At 51.3% G+C, this 18002-nt stretch overlaps 8 protein-coding genes across 8 annotated transcripts; 5 read left to right on the top strand and 3 right to left on the bottom strand.

Moving 5' to 3' along the window:
- Positions 1 to 341: 341 nt before the first annotated feature.
- Positions 342 to 593, bottom strand: BJY04DRAFT_214632 (uncharacterized protein; the record flags this gene model as incomplete). The annotated part of the gene is made up of 2 exons (XM_073715272.1): positions 342 to 470; positions 546 to 593. 2 exons carry the CDS (start codon positions 591 to 593, stop codon positions 342 to 344), a joined length of 177 nt encoding a protein of 58 aa, XP_073575111.1.
- Positions 594 to 1512: 919 nt separating this feature from the next.
- Positions 1513 to 6448, top strand: BJY04DRAFT_214631 (uncharacterized protein; the record flags this gene model as incomplete). Its single annotated transcript, XM_073715271.1, has 5 exons — positions 1513 to 1934; positions 2003 to 2919; positions 2971 to 3751; positions 3821 to 4608; positions 5184 to 6448. The coding sequence occupies 5 exons, from the start codon at positions 1513 to 1515 to the stop codon at positions 6446 to 6448; spliced, it is 4173 nt and encodes a 1390-aa protein (XP_073575110.1).
- A 111-nt stretch (positions 6449 to 6559) lies between these two features.
- Positions 6560 to 7817, top strand: BJY04DRAFT_180555 (NAD(P)-dependent alcohol dehydrogenase). The gene has a single exon (XM_073710084.1). The coding sequence runs from the start codon at positions 6755 to 6757 to the stop codon at positions 7784 to 7786; it is 1032 nt and encodes a 343-aa protein (XP_073575109.1). The 5' UTR covers positions 6560 to 6754; the 3' UTR covers positions 7787 to 7817.
- Positions 7818 to 8283: 466 nt separating this feature from the next.
- On the top strand, positions 8284 to 11703 carry BJY04DRAFT_180551 (lipase/esterase family protein). Its single transcript, XM_073710083.1, has 4 exons — positions 8284 to 8592; positions 8666 to 9158; positions 9271 to 9412; positions 9457 to 11703. The coding sequence occupies exons 1-4, from the start codon at positions 8524 to 8526 to the stop codon at positions 11333 to 11335; spliced, it is 2583 nt and encodes an 860-aa protein (XP_073575108.1). The 5' UTR covers positions 8284 to 8523; the 3' UTR covers positions 11336 to 11703.
- A 78-nt stretch (positions 11704 to 11781) lies between these two features.
- On the bottom strand, positions 11782 to 13016 carry BJY04DRAFT_214628 (Mrp/NBP35 family ATP-binding protein; the record flags this gene model as incomplete). Its single annotated transcript, XM_073715270.1, has 4 exons — positions 11782 to 12482; positions 12545 to 12664; positions 12769 to 12904; positions 12957 to 13016. 4 exons carry the CDS (start codon positions 13014 to 13016, stop codon positions 11782 to 11784), a joined length of 1017 nt encoding a protein of 338 aa, XP_073575107.1.
- A 221-nt stretch (positions 13017 to 13237) lies between these two features.
- Positions 13238 to 15084, top strand: BJY04DRAFT_180548 (AATF family protein). The gene is made up of 3 exons (XM_073710082.1): positions 13238 to 13322; positions 13371 to 13470; positions 13525 to 15084. Exons 1-3 carry the CDS (start codon positions 13265 to 13267, stop codon positions 15038 to 15040), a joined length of 1674 nt encoding a protein of 557 aa, XP_073575106.1. The 5' UTR covers positions 13238 to 13264; the 3' UTR covers positions 15041 to 15084.
- Positions 15085 to 15196: 112 nt separating this feature from the next.
- Positions 15197 to 16671, bottom strand: BJY04DRAFT_180547 (uncharacterized protein). Its single transcript, XM_073710081.1, has 2 exons — positions 16444 to 16671; positions 15197 to 16389 (listed from the first exon to the last, which is right to left on the bottom strand). Exon 2 carries the CDS (start codon positions 15978 to 15980, stop codon positions 15390 to 15392), a length of 591 nt encoding a protein of 196 aa, XP_073575105.1. The 5' UTR covers positions 15981 to 16389; positions 16444 to 16671; the 3' UTR covers positions 15197 to 15389.
- Positions 16669 to 17866, top strand: BJY04DRAFT_180546 (uncharacterized protein). The gene has a single exon (XM_073710080.1). The coding sequence runs from the start codon at positions 16723 to 16725 to the stop codon at positions 17836 to 17838; it is 1116 nt and encodes a 371-aa protein (XP_073575104.1). The 5' UTR covers positions 16669 to 16722; the 3' UTR covers positions 17839 to 17866.
- The last annotated feature ends 136 nt before the right edge of the window (positions 17867 to 18002 follow it).

The raw sequence follows: 18002 nt of genomic DNA, 5'->3' as shown, positions 1-18002 counted from the left end.
AATGTGAAAATTAGGTAGTGAAAGGCTTGTAATACTCGAAACATGACAGAAAACATTGTCCCGACCACATATTTGCTTGCCTGCTTGCTCCTGAACCCAAGTATCTTTGTCAACATAACCTTGAATGCGAACCGAACACCTGTAACTCGATGCCATCCAATAATGACGCGCCCTCTAATGCATTCTAAGATATTCTTTTGTCTCAATTGTCGTACCTCGTCTTGTGGTTCCTTAGTGTCGAATGGTAAGACCCCATTATGTTTCGTCATTTGTCCAGGGAGGATGCCGTCGAAGCATGCGGTCAAGAACCTCAAAGTGCGCTTCCTTGTCACCGGATTCTGCTAGTTGACCTCGATAGGTGGCTCTTCAAAATCCCAGTCCTCAGGATCCAGAAAGTCGTCCCAACCGGGGAAGAACATGTCCATGAGGATGTAGAACAGGGATACGATGCCGAAGGTAGCTTGGTGAGCCTGTGAGAGGAGAGACTGTTAGCCCTGAGGCTCTGTGCTATAGGTTGATCAGAGACGCTAGAGATAGTCACTCACACAGATGAAGTCGTCGATTGCGTCTTTTATATCTTCGACGTCTGGCATGGTGCTTGTGCTTTGGTTTGTGTTGATGGAAGTAGGAGTTCAAAGGAAGCTTGCTTGAAGGCCATTTGAGAAGTGCCGCGAGGTCATGCTCAGATGGAAAGATTGAAGACTGGGTGTTGGTGTGTAAGAGAGAAGAAGGGGGAGGAGAGTTGCGAGTGATTGTTTCACTTTCGGAGTGTTGTTCCGTTGAGTCTGAGATAGGTATCAACAATGGGAAAAGAACCTCTGAGGACGAGCTTTTCTCTTACCCCGTTTAAGCTTTGTTCGTATACTCATGGTTTCATCATAATTGGAGAAGATTGGAGAAACACTTTCCAGACGTCAAGGCGGTTTGTCTATGGGTCCAGAAGCCAATGTAGATGTGGTTGGGTGAATTGTGAAGATCATTGAGTATCAACCAGGAATGCGGGCTGCAAGAGCTGTGGCCCCAATTAAAGAGGCTTATAAAAGTCCATAAAGACCAGAGGAGTCTGATGACGAAGTCGCAAAATGTACTTATTTGCCTGAGGCGTCAGATCTCGCGCCTTCTTCTTCCCAGCCCTCCCTCTGCCAATCTCATACCACTTCAGTGCAATCCATGCATCCTCCACCTATTAAGAAGTATATGGATGCTGCGCCCATTAGCCCCTCATAGCTTTTTACCACCCCCAAGAGCTGGCATTAACTCGCCGCACAACATGCAGGCGAGATGACGGAAACGAGGCTGCAGACCAATGGCCTTCCGCCATGTGCAGGCCTGGTTCACTCAGCCTTGCTTGACAGTTTCCCCATAAAAGATGGCTCTTCCCCGACTCAAGGCTGTCGTGGTTTTTAAATTCTACATTTCTTCCTCGCTGCAGGAATGAATCTGTTTCGCTTGGTCGGCCGCCAGTTATCAGCGATATACAGACCGTACACTACTAAACATTAGCAACGCACGATGGATCCGTTGTCGGCGATTGGGTTGGCTTCAAACATTCTGCAATTCATCGAATTCGGTACGAACGTATGCAATGGGATTCACGAGATTGCGAGTTCTTCGACCGGCTTGACGGACAGCAACACACATTTGAGTGTGGTTGTGGATGATCTAAAACGGGCTGCAGATGGCCTATTAACTGATCTCAAGGGCAACAATAAGCACGAGGTTGAGCTTATCAAGCTCGCCGGCGAGTGCAAAGATCTGTCGGCGGAATTGGTGGCCATTTTCTTGAAGCTGAAGGCAAAGAAAGGTGATCGCCTGTGGTCTACCGTCCGCACGGCTTGGAAAAGCACACTGCGGGAGAAAAAAGTGGCGTTGATTGAGAAACGACTCACAGACTATCGAGGACAGATTGCTCTGCGGCTGAATATGCTTTTATAGTACGCTACCCCTCGAGAGCCCGTAGCTTCCAGTTCGAAACGTTTGAACATATACTAATTGTCAATAGCGATGAGCAGTCTCCAACCAAGGATTTTCTCACACGCATTGAGCAGCAAGCTCTCGGCCTCGGCAATCAGCATGGTAAACTTATGAAAGCGCAACACGATAAGCTCAGGGACATGCTTATACAATTGGAAGCTATTAGGACTGAAAACGTTTCGCACTCGACGTTCATTGGAAACGTTGTCGAAGAGACTAGGTCACTGCTATCCTCGTTACAAACGAAAGCTACTGAGGTACCGCATGAGAATGACATCCTCCGGGCTTTGTACTTCGCAAGCATGTTTCGCAGAGATGATACCATTAATCCAGCTGTGGGAAATACATACCGCTGGCTTGTTGAGGACGATCAGTCGCCCGAAAGCTTGGATGGAAGAGAATTGCAACACTCAGCTGCACAGAGCAAAAGCCGCACGGAGGATGCTACCCATAACCTTCGTACAAGGTCCACGCTTGAAGAGCACAAAGCGGACAAAACAAACAGTACTACTGACCGCCCGGAAAGTGCGCAAGTCGATAATCAAAATTCAAGCGTGGCTTATAGTGATGCTCCAAGCTGGAGTAAAAACCCCTGGCCCGACTCTGAAGTATGGGATCGCGAGGCGGAGAGAAGATCACGACAAGAAGTTGCAAACAAGTTCAGAGATTTCCTCCTACACAAACATTCTGTTTTCTTCATCCACGGAAAGGCAGGGTCGGGAAAGTCAACAATTATGAAATATCTAGCGGACCCCGAGAACCTCGGCGTAAGACAGTGCTTGGATGCGTGGACGGGCGATTGCAACTTGATATTCGTTTCGGTTTTCTTCTGGAGCGCAGGCGACAGCTTACAAAGGTCACTTGAAGGTCTTTATCGATCAATTCTCTACCAGGTGCTCCGGAAATGCCCCCGAATCGTCACAAAAGTTTTCGACCACACATCAGGTATAGTCAAGTGGGAGGGAATAAGACTGTCGGTGCTAAAAGGTGCCATAGCGAGGCTTATTCAGGCATTGGATCCTGAGGAGTATAAGCTCTGTCTGGTTATTGATGGCCTCGATGAATATGAAGGTGACAGCTCTGACCAAGTCCAGCTGGTCGAAAACATACAAGACTGGGGCAAGCACATCAGTATCAAAATCATCTGCAGTGCGCGTCCGCATCTAGAGTATATGCAGACTTTTAATGATCAGCGAAGATGTGTATCGCTTCATGAGCTCACCAAAGGAGATATCTTTGAATATGCGGTTGGCGAATTCCAAAAGCCCTTAACGCCGAAATTGGAAATTTCTAATCTATTTCCTTTGGCCAAAGCTGTTGTTATGCATGCAGAAGGCGTCTTTCTCTGGGCTTACCTGGTGGTGAGATCTTTGAGTCAAAAACTGCAGTTATATCCGGCTGATGAATGCTACAACATGTTACTTGAAACCCCCAAAAGCCTGGACAAACTCTTCGACCAAATGCTTGACAAGTTAGACCCGTTGACCCAACGACAATCAGAAGCGTTCCTCCTCTTGGTTGCACACAATCCAACCGACCGGAGCCTCAACGCCCTCACCTTGTCCTGGATGCGAGATCTGGAGAATCCAGGCTTCCCGTTCGAGAATCCTATTTGTTGCTATCCCAATAATGAGATTGAGCAGAGACTGAATCTAGCGCGGAGCCAGATAGCCGACTTGACGAAAGGTATGCTGGAGATCAGACCTGTAACCCGAAACGACGACACCATGAACTTTTGGTACTTGGTGGAAACAACAATTGGCAACTCTTTCTTCCGGTAGTGCATTGATATCTTCCATAGAAGTTTTCGTGATTATCTTCTGGTACGATTGCATGACAGACCTAGACTCGGGTTTGAAGACTATTTGCGGTTGGCGCTGGCTGAGCTCAAGTTCTCTTGCAGCATGGACTTTTACAGCCATGACCGGCGTCTGTTCAAGAACCTCGAGTTCTTGGTCATTAATACTTTCTCTTGGATGAACTTCGAAGAAGCCGCCATACCGATTCGGATGATGGAACAATTTGAGGAGATCTTTTGCGATTACAAAAAGCTCCTCATTGGTTCGATACCGGACCATGAACGCAATCCATCAAAGTGTTCAATTTTCAAACAACGCTTTTACAGCTGTCTTGGACATTATAGTGCAAGGCTATTGGGGCCGTCTATACCCCCAATTAAACCTTTTTCCTTCCTCAACATCCTCCCGCCGTGGCACTTGGCGACAGAGGGATACCTATTGAAGCGAATCACGGAAGACCCAAGCCTACAGCATAATGATACAAACATGGGCCACTTGTTCACGTTCGCTGCTGTTTACGGAGCAAGAGAGACTGTGTCGCTTTGCATTGAGAAGGGCGTATCCTTAGAGACCCCAGTGGATGTACATTGGGGTGACGCTGACGAAGCCCAAATCTCCTCGAGAGTATCCGCATGGTTTGCCATCATTGGGCTACTCATGTTCAACAACAGACGTACATGGAGGGAGTGGCTGGATCGCGGACAAATCGTGGAAATGATTGATCTTCTGATGGAAGCTGGTGCTGATTCTTCCATCCTGTGTCTCATCTCCCTGTTAGATCACGACGAGCCAAATAACCCTTCCGAAACGGGAAATATTGTCTATGCTGAGATCGGTGAGTTGCTGGTGGCGCTAGAGCTTGCAAATGGCGAGAATTTACCAAGACTGCTGAAGCATTCAACAGATCGGAAGGGTCACTGGTGGAAGAATGTAGTGGAATTGTTTTCCACCAGCACACCAACGCGACAAGAGCAGGATTTGATAGAAGAGACTCGCAAAAGATACAACAAGGCTAGTGCATCTGAGCTCCAGAGGCCTTTTAAGATCATTGAAGTGGTGGGGAGGAGGCAAAGGCTGTCGGAGCAGTGTATGATACAAGTCTGGTAGCAGTATAAGCAACGCGGATCTCCGAGTGGAGGGCTTGCCGAGCGTTCTGGATTTTGCCGAGATGTCGCCCAATCAGCCAGTCAACGACACCTTATCTCCCCTCAACTGCTCATGCGTTCCAAATGGCGTATTGGGGTAAGTGGAGTTGATTCGGTCGATGACGAGGTGATTTAAGACTTGGGAGTGCCCCGGATTGACATCTCAGAATGCACCATCGCCGTCAGTTTACCACCCGCCATCCAACATGCAACTTCCGAGTAGGTTCCAAAAGAATTCCTCAAGAGCAGTTGCTAATATGTCTAGATACTCAGAATAACTCCTTGCAGAGCATAATTGACAAATATCGGCCGGACTTGGTACCTTATGAGTCTATATATCGCGACTTACACAATGCACCCGAGCTCTCAGGCCAGGAAAAGGAGACATCCTCACTTGTCACGGACCACTTGAAGCGTCTCGGATTTGAAGTTCACGACAAAATTGGAGGCTATGGCGTCGCTGGTGTATTGCGCAATGGCCCCGGACCCACCGTGCTACTCCGAGCCGACATGGATGCACTGCCTATGGAAGAGAAGACGGGGTTGCCATATGCCAGCTGCAGGACCGTCAAAAATAAGGAAGGCATAACAGTTCCTGTAATGCATGCATGTGGTCATGATACACATGTAGTGGGACTGATGGGGAGCTCAGATCTGCTGTATTCTGCACGAGAACAGTGGTCTGGAACCCTAATCATCATATTCCAACCCTCGGAGGAGGAACTTTCAGGAGCACAAGCCATGCTAGACGATGGCTTATACGACAGAATTCCGAAGCCAGATGTTGTTTTAGCGCAGCACGTCATGCGCTTAAAAACAGGAACCGTTAGTATCCGCCCCGGCCGGCTCCTAACAGCCTCAGATGCATTTGATGTACGGATATTCGGTGTCGGAGGACACGGCTCTGCACCACAAGCCTGTGTAGACCCGATAGTCACTGGTGCTGCCATTGTCACCAGGTTGCAGAGTGTTGTCAGCCGTGAGATTACCCCGGGAGAGCTGGCAATCATTACCTGCGGAAGTATCCAAGCAGGACATGCACCAAACATCATTCCAGACCAACTCGATCTCAAACTTAGCGTCAGATCGTACGATGCCAAGGTGCGGCGAAAATTAAACGCGGCGATCAAACGTATCGTCGAAGCCGAGTGCGAAGCAGCTGGGATGACGAAGAAGCCCCTTATTACGCGCACATTCACAGCCCCGGAGACATACAATGATGAAGAGACTGTCAAGACACTAAAGGGGACATTTGGATCTTACTTTGGTGATAATATGGTAGAGAGTGAACCGGCGACGGCGAGCGAGGACTTTTCACTGTTGGCTAGGGCCGTCGGGGCGCCTTATGTTATGTGGTTGTTTGGAGGGATTGATGAAAAGACATGGGATGATGCGGTTGCGCGTGATGCGATTAGCGAGCTACCGAGCAATCACTCGCCATTCTTTGCGCCCGCGATTCAGCCGACTTTGATCACGGCAGTGGATGCCATGACTGTAGGGGCGTTGACATTCTTGAAAGTGAAGAACTGAGTATAGTTACTGGGTCTATAAGCACTAGGTCGAATTGGGACTAGTCTATCTAGCGCATCTGCAGTGGAACCATCCTCTCCATCTATTCCACCCTCTAAATTATCCTTCACCTCTCTGGAAGAATCATTCCATAGTCTTTTCATCTTTACAACATACTGCAGATAAAATCTCGTCTGTAATAAGCTCAGATCCCTGGAGTTTTTTTGCGTGAGACTTGCCTACACTGCCACAGGAAGCCTGTCACACTCTCAGACATCCTCGCACCACATAAAAATAACCTCAACTATCTCAAGCGGAGCCTTTACTATGCCTCACCCATCAACAATGAAAGCTTGGCTCTACAATTCCACAACCCCAAGCGTCGATGCAAACCTCACTTTCGACGCCTCCGCCCGATCGCCGCTAGCACCCTCACGCCCAGACCAGGTACTGGTCAAGATCCTCTCGACCTCACTCAACCCAGCAGACTGCAAAGTTCCAGAGCAAGTCACCATTCTCGGCAGAACCCTAATCTGCAGCCTACCCGCGTCGCCTGGGCTCGACTTCTGTGGCCGAGTCGCCGCAACACACGCCAACCACCAGGGCGAATTCCAAGTCAACCAGCTTGTCTATGGCTGTCTTGCCCGGCCGCGAACATACGGGACAACAGGCGAATATGTCCTCGTAGATGAGAACGACCTCGCAGCGCTCCCAGAGGGTGTGAGCATCGACGACGCAGCATGCGTCGGTGTCGCGATCCGGACCGCCTACCAGTCGCTCAAGTACTACATCAAGACCCCCGGGAAGAAAGTCTTTATCAACGGTGGCTCGGGCGGCTGTGGCGTGTTTGCTATCCAGTTTGCGAAGAACCTCGGCGCACATGTCACGGTTACTTGCTCGGGGCGCAATGTCTCGCTTGTAAAGGAGCTGGGTGCGGACGAGGTCATTGACTATACTTCTGTTGATGTTACGGAGACCCTGAAGGAAAAGGGCCAGGTCTTCGATCATGTTATTGATCACATTGGGTTTCCAAGTGACTTGTATGCGCAGTGTCATCATTTCTTGAAACCAGGTGGGAGGTATGTTCAGGTTGGCTCGAAGTCGATCATGATCGTTGTGTGGCGGGTGATCACGCCGAGATTCTTTGGAGGTGGGAGGAGGTGGTTTGTTCCGCTGATGCTGGAGAACTCGAAGGAGGATTTGGTGGCGATGGGGAAGTACCTGGCTGAAAAGAAGATCCGGGTTGTCGTTGATGAGGTTTTTGGGTTTGAGGATGTGAAGAAGGCTTATGAGAAGCTGCATTCTGGGAGGGCGAGGGGGAAGATTGTTGTTAGGGTCACTGAGGAGGGGAGGGAGTAGAGGGAGTGGATAGATGCAGATGGGATTGAGGTACGGTGTAATGCTGATGACTCGATACATAGGTAATATATTGCTCTTATGACTGATGTTGGATTTATTTTGAAGGCTCAAACATGATACTTTAGGGCTACACAGAGATGTAGATGTGCATAAATTGTGCAGAGAGTTATGCACGAGCGCTTGGCAATCAGGGTCCTTTTGTGCTCGTATTGGCTGCTGCAAACTGCGAGCAATACGACGCTGACGGAACAGGATTCAGGATTCAGGGTCCACGACGGCACAATTGCAGTATACATCGAGTATGAAGTAACACGTACTCCGTACTGACTTAAACTTCAAGAGATAAGCAAGGCTGCAATCTGCATGGCTCTTTTCGCTGAGTTGTCTCGCGGATCTCGGCGCTGCAAACTGCAAACGAGGCTCAGCACAACAGATGACATCACATGCTATCGAATCGCTTTTCTCTCCTCCGTTTACGGCTGACAACTGCGATTCCTCCATAAATCAGACACAATGACGATGGAGTTCTCGGCTATCTCTCATTCCTCTCGATGACGACCTCTAGTACCGTACAGACCCAGCCGTTGCATCTCCACCGTTCCAACATTCGCTCATGATCGTCTCTGCCATTCCCCTGGCCATCCGAACACCCTCCTTAGCATTCTTTTCCCCCCTCTTTTATAACTTAACCCGCCCATTGCCCCTGCTCGGTATGAATTGACCTTTTTATATACACCATGGCCCTTAGTACATTATCCATAGGGGTAGCTCTTACCCCGACCGTTGTTTCAACCCTTTTCTCGCACGTACGTCAGCTCCCTACAACTTATTTACTTTGCCTTTACCGGCCGGCCCGCCAAGTTAACAATTGAATCGCAGTACATCAACCGCAAAACCCTCCACAACAAACCCAACGTCCACCTCTCTTACGACGAAGGCATCTCCGTAATCCGCGAGTTCATAAACTTCTCCTCCAAGCGCCCAATTGAATACATCCAAGAGTTCACGGGCCAGCGCGTCCCCGCCCCACACTGGGTGCGCATCGAGCGCGTCTCCGTCCCGGAAAGCTTCCTCACCTCCGCCGCGACTCTCTTAACCAAACAACTCGGCCCCGATGGCATCGCGCGGGTTGGGGGCGAGAAGTGGTGGCAATGGCGGGGCCCGGACGGCGACAAGAATGGCGAGTTGAGGGGGGAGTGGATTGAGATGCATAATGATTATGATGAGCGCAAGCGCATGGGAAGGGATCATCCGAGCCAGAAGAGAATCATGCTGTATATTCATGGCGGGGCGTATTATTTCGGGAGTGTGCAGACGCATCGGTATCAACTGCAGAGGCATGCGAGGAAGTTGAAGGGGAGAGTTTTTGCTCGGTAAGTTTGGTCTGGTTGAGATTGAGTTTCAGGGACCGGTGGCTAACTTTATCCAGTGAGTTTATGCATTTTAAGAACTGTGTGGGTGTTTCTTGAGCTAACAATATGAAGCCGATTATCGATTGTCGCCGCAATTTCCGTTTCCTTGCTCTCTGCAGGACTCGCTGGCGTCTTATCTGTATTTACTGCAAGATCATGCGCCGGAGGAGATTATTCTTGCGGGTGACTCGGCTGGCGGTGGAATGATTCTTTCGTAAGTTCTCCATGGAGTTTTCAGTTCTCTGCTAATGGTTCTAGGATGCTATGTATTTGTCGCGACCAGGGGATCCCGTTACCCGCTGGAGCAATTCTGATTTCTCCATGGGTTGACCTCACGCACTCATTTCCTAGCATAGTAAAGGATAATCCCGGCGACTACATCCCTTCGCATGGATTCTTGCACAGGCCATCCCTGGCTTGGCCTCCGCCGAACGAAGACGAGATCCGAGAGATCAAGGAGGTTCTCAAAAAGCACCCAGAAACGGCGGCGAATGGAAACAAGATCAAGCCCGGTACAGGAGAGGAAAACACCTTTGACGTGAGCGCCGCGGAACCACCGCTTGGACACTTACGACCTCCTCCGTCTATTGTGATGCATGGCAAGACTATAGAGGTGAAAGACCAAATCCACATGTACACCACCAACGACCTTCTTTTCCATCCGCTCGTCTCACCTATCTTCCAACCGTCTCTTGGGGGGCTACCTCCGTTGCAAATTATCAGCGGTGGCGGCGAGATGCTACGAGATGAGCAGTTCTATGTTGCTCATAAGGCTGCTAACCCTGGCGCATACCCGCCAAACGACTCTATCCTCGACGAGTTCGACCCACAGCATGAAAAAATACATAAGTATCCTGGGACTTATGTCCAACTTCAGGTTTGGGATGATCTCTGCCATGTGGCACCAATTTTGAGTTTCACACGTCCTGCTAAGTACATGTTCCGGTCGATTGCTCAGTTTGGAGCATGGGCACTGGCACGCGCACAAGACTCGACCGTCGAGATTGTCAACGACGATGAGATCTCACCCATCTCATCCAGTGAATCGGAAAGTGAACAAATCTCAGTTGATAATCAGGCCAACGGCAAGGACGCCCACGATATACCAGGCCCCACGGTTGGAAAAGCCGGCGATCCGCTACCCGCATTCAAAGACCGCATGATCCGTCAAGGAGTCAACAAACGTGGTCACATCTACCCGCTTGATCCCCCGCACGCATGCGAAGTCCTCCAGATTCCCCCGTCAGCCGTCGGCACCATCAACCCTGGTCTCCTAATGAAATGGATGCTGGCAAAGGAAGAATGGGACCAGAAGTTCGCCAAAGACAAGGCTCGCGTGCACCAGCAACGGCTCGAAGGCCTAGCCTACGGCTTCCAAGAATTCGACGGCGAAACACCACCTCCCAGCGCGCTGGCCGCAAGACGCTTTGCCCCAGGCGCCCTCCCACCTAAGGGTCTCCGAACCAGCTACCCCATGGCCATGTGGAGCAAGCTCGCAAGCAAACACGACAAGCGAACAATCAGACGCGAGCAAGAACTCGAAAGCCGGTCCCAGCGCGCAAGCGTCGACGCCGGTCGAGCAGGTGCATCCATCCAGCAGGAGGAGACTAAAGACAAAACACTTTCTTTCCCAACCTACCCACCCAACAGCACCGAAACAGAGAAACAACCCGGCACCAACACAGACACAACTAAGCCCTCCGACTCAACCCCACAACTCCCCGCCATTCCCTCAGACAAACCCTTTAGCCCCCTCATCGTCCTCCCCCACTACGAGGGAAAATCAAACGACGAGTACGAAAATGCCAGCACGCGCGCCCTCTTCCACGTCCCAGGAACCATTAACTCACCCACAGACTCGAAAAGCGCACAGCGCCGACCCTCGTCGCATGCTGGCTCCGCTACAATCCGCAGTGAGGTCACCTCTAACCCAGCGGACGACGCGAGTACCGTTGGTGGCGATGAGAAGTCACTGGCTGTTACGACACTTGGTGGTGATGCGGCGAGCACTCGGGCTGTGCTTAATGCAGGGGGTGTTATTGGCTTGCTGAATGATGAGAATGCGTCGTCGGTCTATCGCTCTGTGGAGAGTTTGCCGTTGAGTAATGGCGGCCGAAATGGGAAGCTGAGTGGGTAGGTGAGATTTATCGGGGAAGTCACTCCTGTGGCTGTCTGTCGTTGTATAATATCTCGTTGATATTTTTGCGGTTGAGATTTACTTACGGATATCTGAGCTACGCCGGACCGATCTCTCTTTTTGTTTCTGACTTTTTGGACTTGCTTTGGATTTATATGCACTTATATACCTGTATGCTGCTGTTCGATATGTTGTGGAGGCTTCGTTCGTTATTTTTTCTGATTGTCTATATAGTATACCCCATGCGAACATGTTCATATAAGCCTTTGACCTTTTCGTCTGATTCACCAACGTCCTGACTCATGATTATACTGTATATATCACACTATGTTTCTAGACCCGGGTATATGCACCTAATATACATCCCACCACATTACAAACAGAAATATCTACCTAAAAGTACATGTCTCTTTGCATCAACAAGGCCAAGGCCAAAGAAAAGCAAATTACCACTCAATCCCAACCTTCCTCGCCACCTTCTCCGCAACATCCATAAACGCCTGTCTCCGCACGCTCCCCGTATCCCCCTCCTCCGCAACAACAGTCGGCATCCCACGATCCGCATCCTCACAAACCCGCGCGTCAAGCGGGATATCACCTAGAAAGTCCACGCCTAGCCGTTGGCACTCGGCAACAACACCCCAGTCTTCTTTCGCAATATGCGCGTGGTCATGGCCATGGTCATGTCCATCAGTGTCTAACCCATGAGAAAAGATCCTCGTCTTTACTCCGCAACTCGGACACTTGAAAAACGCCATATTCCTCACCATCCCGAGAACAGGAACGTCCATCCTCTGGAACATGCCGAACCCCCTCACCGCGTCGCGGAGGGCAATGTCCTGTGGCGTTGTGACGATCACCGCGCCGTCGAGGATAATCTCTTGGTTTATGGTTAGTTGGACGTCGCCGGTTCCGGGGGGAAGGTCAAGGAAGAGCACGTCGAGGGGGCCCCAGGAGACCGAGTGCAGCAGTTGGTGCATGGCTTTTGTGACCATGAGGCCGCGCCAGGAGATCGGGGTTGTGTCCATTGGTTGGCGGAGGGAGGGGTGTTGAGGGGTTTCTGGTGTGGGTTCTGGAGCTGGCGGGAGGAGGTAGCCCATTGACATGGATTTTAGGCCGTAGTTTGTTAGGGGGATGAGGCAGTTGTCTAGTTAGAAATTTAGGGTTAGAGGTTTGGAGGAGGAGGAGGTTAGGGTGGGGGTTGCATACTTTCGTCTAGACGCGGTTCACCGGAGAGGTTGAGGAGTGTAGGTATCGACGGGCCGAAAATATCTGTATCTAAGATTCCGGTTCGTATACCGCGGCGCGCGAAGGAGAGGGCGAGGTTTGCTGGTTTTTGTCAGATCCTAGCTCGCTCTATTGTGTATAGAATGATCTCCGCAGCTCGACATTGTGACCCAGGTGTTCGTGGGACGGATATGGACGGCACACACCTGCAATTGTAGATTTACCAACTCCACCTTTCGCCGACGAGACGGCGATAACTTTCTTCACATCGCGGATCTTGCGCTTCTCTGGGAGACCACGGCGACTGCGTAACGAGGGAGGGGTGCCAGAGCGTGGAAGGCCCTGGAGCTTGTTAGCTTGCGCTAGGTTTGATTAGAGGCGGGAGAGCGCGCACCAAAGGATTATCATGCTGCAGACATCGGAACGTCGAGAAAAGCCTCCGATTGACGGCCATGACGAGCTCAACGTGGAATGTCTCGACAATAGACTCGGACGAAGTTGACGACAGCCTGAGGCCGAATCCACAATACTGCCGGAAGTAAGCTCTCACCGCTGATGACTAGTCTGAATCTAGAGCTGCGCTCTTCCAGAAGCGGCTTAGTGTATATCACCGCCTACCGATATTCCGAAAATATTATCACGGCAGAAAAATAAATTTCTCCAGGTACGATTCCACGCAGCTTCGCAAAATATACTCAGAAAATGGCGCCGAAGTCGCTCGCGGAGCAGCTTGCTGATCTGGATGATCTTGCACCAAGAGGTGATTGCCCAATCAATTGACTTGTCGTCGCGAAAGCTAACCGATCAGATTTTGACCCCGAGGACATTGACCGCGGCAACCAGTCCAGTGATGAAGAAGCCGATGTAAGGGATGGAGATGCTGGGAGGGAACATTACCAAGCCGTTGGGTTAGTCTCCGTTATATATGCCTTTTTTAGAGAAGCTGTGCTAACTTCTACTAGCAAAGGAAAACTCCGCAACGAAGACCCGATTTCTCTAGGGAAGCAATACGCCGGTTCGCGAGTTAGCAGAGACGCTCTCGAAGCCGATAGCGATGATGATCCTTTCAAGGCGCGATCTGACGATGAGGAGGGAAGTGAAGAGGCGGAGGATGTGAGCGACGACCTTGAAGGTGAAGACCTGGACGAGGACGAGGATGAGGATATCTCAGAGGACGAGGAGGAAAGGCCGCGGAAGTCAAAGGCCGTTAGTAAGAAGGCGCAGCTGGAGGATGATGTTGATGGTATGGATACCGATGGCTCGGAGGATAGCGACGAGGATCTGGAAGGTTTCGATGAGGATGGATTTTCCGACGAGGACGACGAGGATGAGGATGACGAGGATGAGGATGAGGATGAAGACGATGAAGAGGATGAGAAGCCCGCTAAACGCCGGGTAAAGTTTGACGACGCGAAATCCGACGACCGTGAGCAGCTCCGCCAACTCATGGCCACGGACCAAAAGACCATCGCCGCCACCATCTCTCAAGCTGCCAAAGCCGACGCCACGAAAGGCAAAGCCGTCAAGCAGCAACGCGCGACATTCGATGCCCTTCTCAATGCCCGCATCAAGCTCCAAAAGGGACTTACCGCAATCAACCAGCTCACCACCCAGTCCCAAACACCGGATGACGCCGACAGTGATGCCTTCAAATCCGCCGAAACGGCCGCGCTTACACTCTGGTCGACCCTCGAAGACCTCCGCCTCACTGTCCTCGACGCGCAAACCACCGACGACACCAAGAAGCGCAAGCGCCCCTCCCCACCAACCCCCTCAACAACAACCTCCTCCCTCTGGAAGCGCATGGCGGAACTCGAATCCGACTCCCTCACCCACCGCCGCGTGATCCTCGACAAATGGTCCCAGAAAGTCCGCGGCTCCGCATCCACCCTCGCAAACTCCAAATCCAAACTCATTAGCTCCACATCCACGCAACAAACCATCACCGCGGTGTTAGACGCCCACGTCGCCTCCGAAACCGCGGACCATCTGCGCGCTTCCAAACGAGCCCGCAATGGCACCGCCAGCACCCCTTCTTCTGAACCAGACACCACCCCCGTCTACGACGACGCCCTCTTCTACCAATCCCTCCTCCGCGACCTCGTCGAACAACGCATGTCCTCCTCCGACGCAATAACCAACGGCCTGGATACGCTGCACCTCCTCCCTTCCTCCCGCAACATCCACCCGGTCACGGGCATGCGCAAGGACAAAACCAAGCGGGACGTGGACACGCGGGCGTCCAAGGGCCGCAAGATGCGGTTCGATGTCCATGAGAAGCTGCAGAATTTCATGGCGTCTGAGGACCGCGGAGTCTGGACTGGGCGTGCCCGTGAGGAATTCTTTGCTAGTTTGCTCGGGAAGACGGCGAGTGGGCTGCTTAAGGAGGAGAGTGGGGATGAGGATGAGGATGAGGTTGATGGAGGGAGTGAGAGTGAGGATGGGGAGGAGGGTGGGCTGAGGCTTTTCCGGAGCTGATTTTTGGTTTCTTTGATAATGGTATAAGTTAAGGGGTTTCAAAAAGCATTTATGGTACTAGCGTCGCTGCTATGGGTTGTTTTACTTACCTGTACATACATAGAAGTGTCAAGCGCATTAGAGGTATAAATAAAATAAGCAACTGAATTCCAGGAAGACCGATCAACATGCTAAACGAATGACGCTACCGACATGGTATCAAATGTATGTATGTACAAACTCTCAAGAGTCGAGTCTCAATGCAATAATATTCCACCACTTTTGCACCCCGCAACCATGCAAGATCCCCCCACACCCCAATTCCTAGCCCTAACCACCACCATCACCTCGTGCATTAGCCATTTCAGCTTTAAGCCCCCTTCTCGACCGCAGCCGCAACAGCACTCTCACTTCCTCTCGACTCATACTTCGGCGGCACCGGACTCCCCGACGCTCCCCAGCTAAACTCCGTCTTGCGGGGCAGCCCCATCATCCGCTCATGAACCGCCGCCTGGAGTCTCGCCTTTCGCTCCTGCTCCTCCTGCGGCGTGAGGAAGTGCGGGTACCCATTTGCGTCGACGATAACGGAGCCACTGACCGTGTCGTAGGCTGGGAGGGAGGTAGGTGATTCCGAGTCTTGTTGTGATTGGGTTTGAGTCTGAGGGAGCATTTTTGAAGTTCGCAGTCCCGACTGTAATTGCGCTTGGATCTGTGCTTGGCTGAGAGACGTGTATGCTGCTGGAGGGTTGATGTCCTCGAATATGAACTGTGCTTTCTCCGCGGTGGGTTTTGGTAGACGGGCGTGGGTGGCTGATGGGTCGGTGCTGGGTATCTGGGTGTATTTGATGGATGTGCTGTCCTCCTGGCTGAAGTATTCATGGTATGCGGGTGGTGCGGTGTCTGGTGGTGCTGTTTGCGAGGACTGCGATGAGGACCTCCGTTTGCGGAAAAAGAAGGACATGGTGATGATGATGGGTGGTTGCTTGGCAAGGCTGGGCGCAGCTGAGTTTGAAAGACAGCTTCTCAGAGCTTCGATTGAATTTTCAAGGAGAGCGCTGTTAACTCTGCAGATTGCTTTAATGCAGGCTTATGCGCATAGGACAGGCGAAGGTATATTCTCGAGGGTTTGTTGCGATGAAGACTGTAATAAATCGGTGTTCCGTGGTGACGTGGGGAGGATGAGAGCGCGGTGATCTCAGCGCGGTCTCACCTTGAGGTCGGATGGCAAATAAATATGTGTGAGACTTGAGGTTATGCCTGTTGCTTGTTGTCATATGAGAGATCGATCCGGATAGGCCGTTCGGCGGGCTGCAGGTGTCGCGAGGTCCGTGTTGTGATAGGTAGGACGGATATTTGGAGCGATCCGAGCCCTGCACGAGTATGTCAGTAGCTGCGTCCGGAAGGTCTCAAGGAAGAAAGCCAACCTCTTAAGCTGACGTAGCTGCAGAGAGATGTTCAGGGGAAGAGAAGTCAGGTCAGCAGGGCTGGCGATGGATGGCCCTGCCGCGATGGAGCTGAAGAGTGGAGGAGGTTGACGACGCGGCCCCAAGTCCCAACAGAACCTTTCCCGTTTCCAGCCCCCGCTCTGACTTTCCTGTTCTCACTCAGTCTTTCTGTAAGTAAGCCTCGCTAATAGTTGCCCAGTCTTATAATAATACTAGAATCCCTCTTGAAGTTGATTCTGCTGCAACCCGAGGTAAAAGATGGGGAACTTGCGCGACTCCACCTCCCCCAGGCTCCACCTGGACCATCCGACCAATGACGAGACTGCCCACATCTGGAGAACGACATCCACCGAGTGGAAAGGTCCCCTGAATGTCTCACAATACTGCACCGAGTATGCTTATCTATCCTCCGTCCCTCTCGCTCGCGACAATGGCATGACACAATGGGTCCTTGTCGACGGAGATGAGCAGAGCAACAGACGCATCCTCGCCTCCTGCGAGACCTTTCTCAAGAGAGCTCTTGTCTCAGATGAGACTGGTAATTGCACCGATGTGATTGCTCATGGTATAGCGAGCGTTTACTGCGAGCCTGCGCTTAGGAAAAGGGGATACGCCTCGCGGATGTTGGAGGAATTGAAACAGACGCTGCCAACCTGGCGAACCGAGTCTGGGAAACAGTGTGTCGCCAGCATGCTCTACTCTGATATCGACCCCACTTTCTACCAATGTCTAGGATGGGATCCATTCCCAAGCAATCATCTCGAGTTCTATGCTGAGAAGTCACCTCACACGGCCACGCCTCTATTCGCAGACGATCTAGCCACTCTTTGCAAAAAAGACGAAGCGATACTCCGAGCTTCAATGGCAAACCCGTCCCCCGACAACAAGAAAAAGACTCGATTTGCAGTTCTACCCGACCATGATCATATAGTATGGCATCACGCTAAAGCAGAATTCAATGCACAGATACTCTGCGGGAAGACACCCGATGTCAAGGGGGCAATTTCTGGAGAGGACGGCAACCGCGTCTGGGCTATTTGGGCACATCGCTTCTATAAACATCCCGATGATGACCCTTCTGCGAATACGCTTTACATCCTCCGATTTGTCACCGAAGGCAACGATCCTGCGGTTGAAAGCATACAGGCTGTTCTGCAAGCGGCGCAGGATGAAGCACAGCAATGGGGGCTTCACAAGGTTAAGCTGTGGAATCCGACAGCACGACTGGAAGATTTAATCAAGCAGACGGGGATGTCTTATCGGAGCCGGGCTAGGACGAAGGACAGCATACCTTGTCTGCAGTGGTATGGAGAGGGGGATGGCACACCGGATTCGTTGAGTTGGCTGCTGAACGAAAAGTATGCCTGGTGCTGATATGATATAGTGCAAAGAGGCAAATTGAGGTAAAGATCTCATGCTTGCCTACAATTTCTGCGCTAAGCTATAGTTTGCCTCGCGCTGATTTATGTGGGCTAGGAAGGTGATATAGATAGCCCTAGTTATATAACTGGAGGGTTCCAACTTCCAAGATTAACTAT

Source organism: Aspergillus karnatakaensis (genome assembly GCF_047715665.1).
Source record: "Aspergillus karnatakaensis strain CBS 102800 unplaced genomic scaffold BJY04scaffold_7, whole genome shotgun sequence".
Taxonomy (NCBI): Eukaryota; Fungi; Ascomycota; class Eurotiomycetes; order Eurotiales; family Aspergillaceae; genus Aspergillus; species Aspergillus karnatakaensis.
The sequence above is the reverse complement of the archived record's forward strand: the minus strand, read 5'-3'. Positions and strand labels throughout refer to the sequence as shown.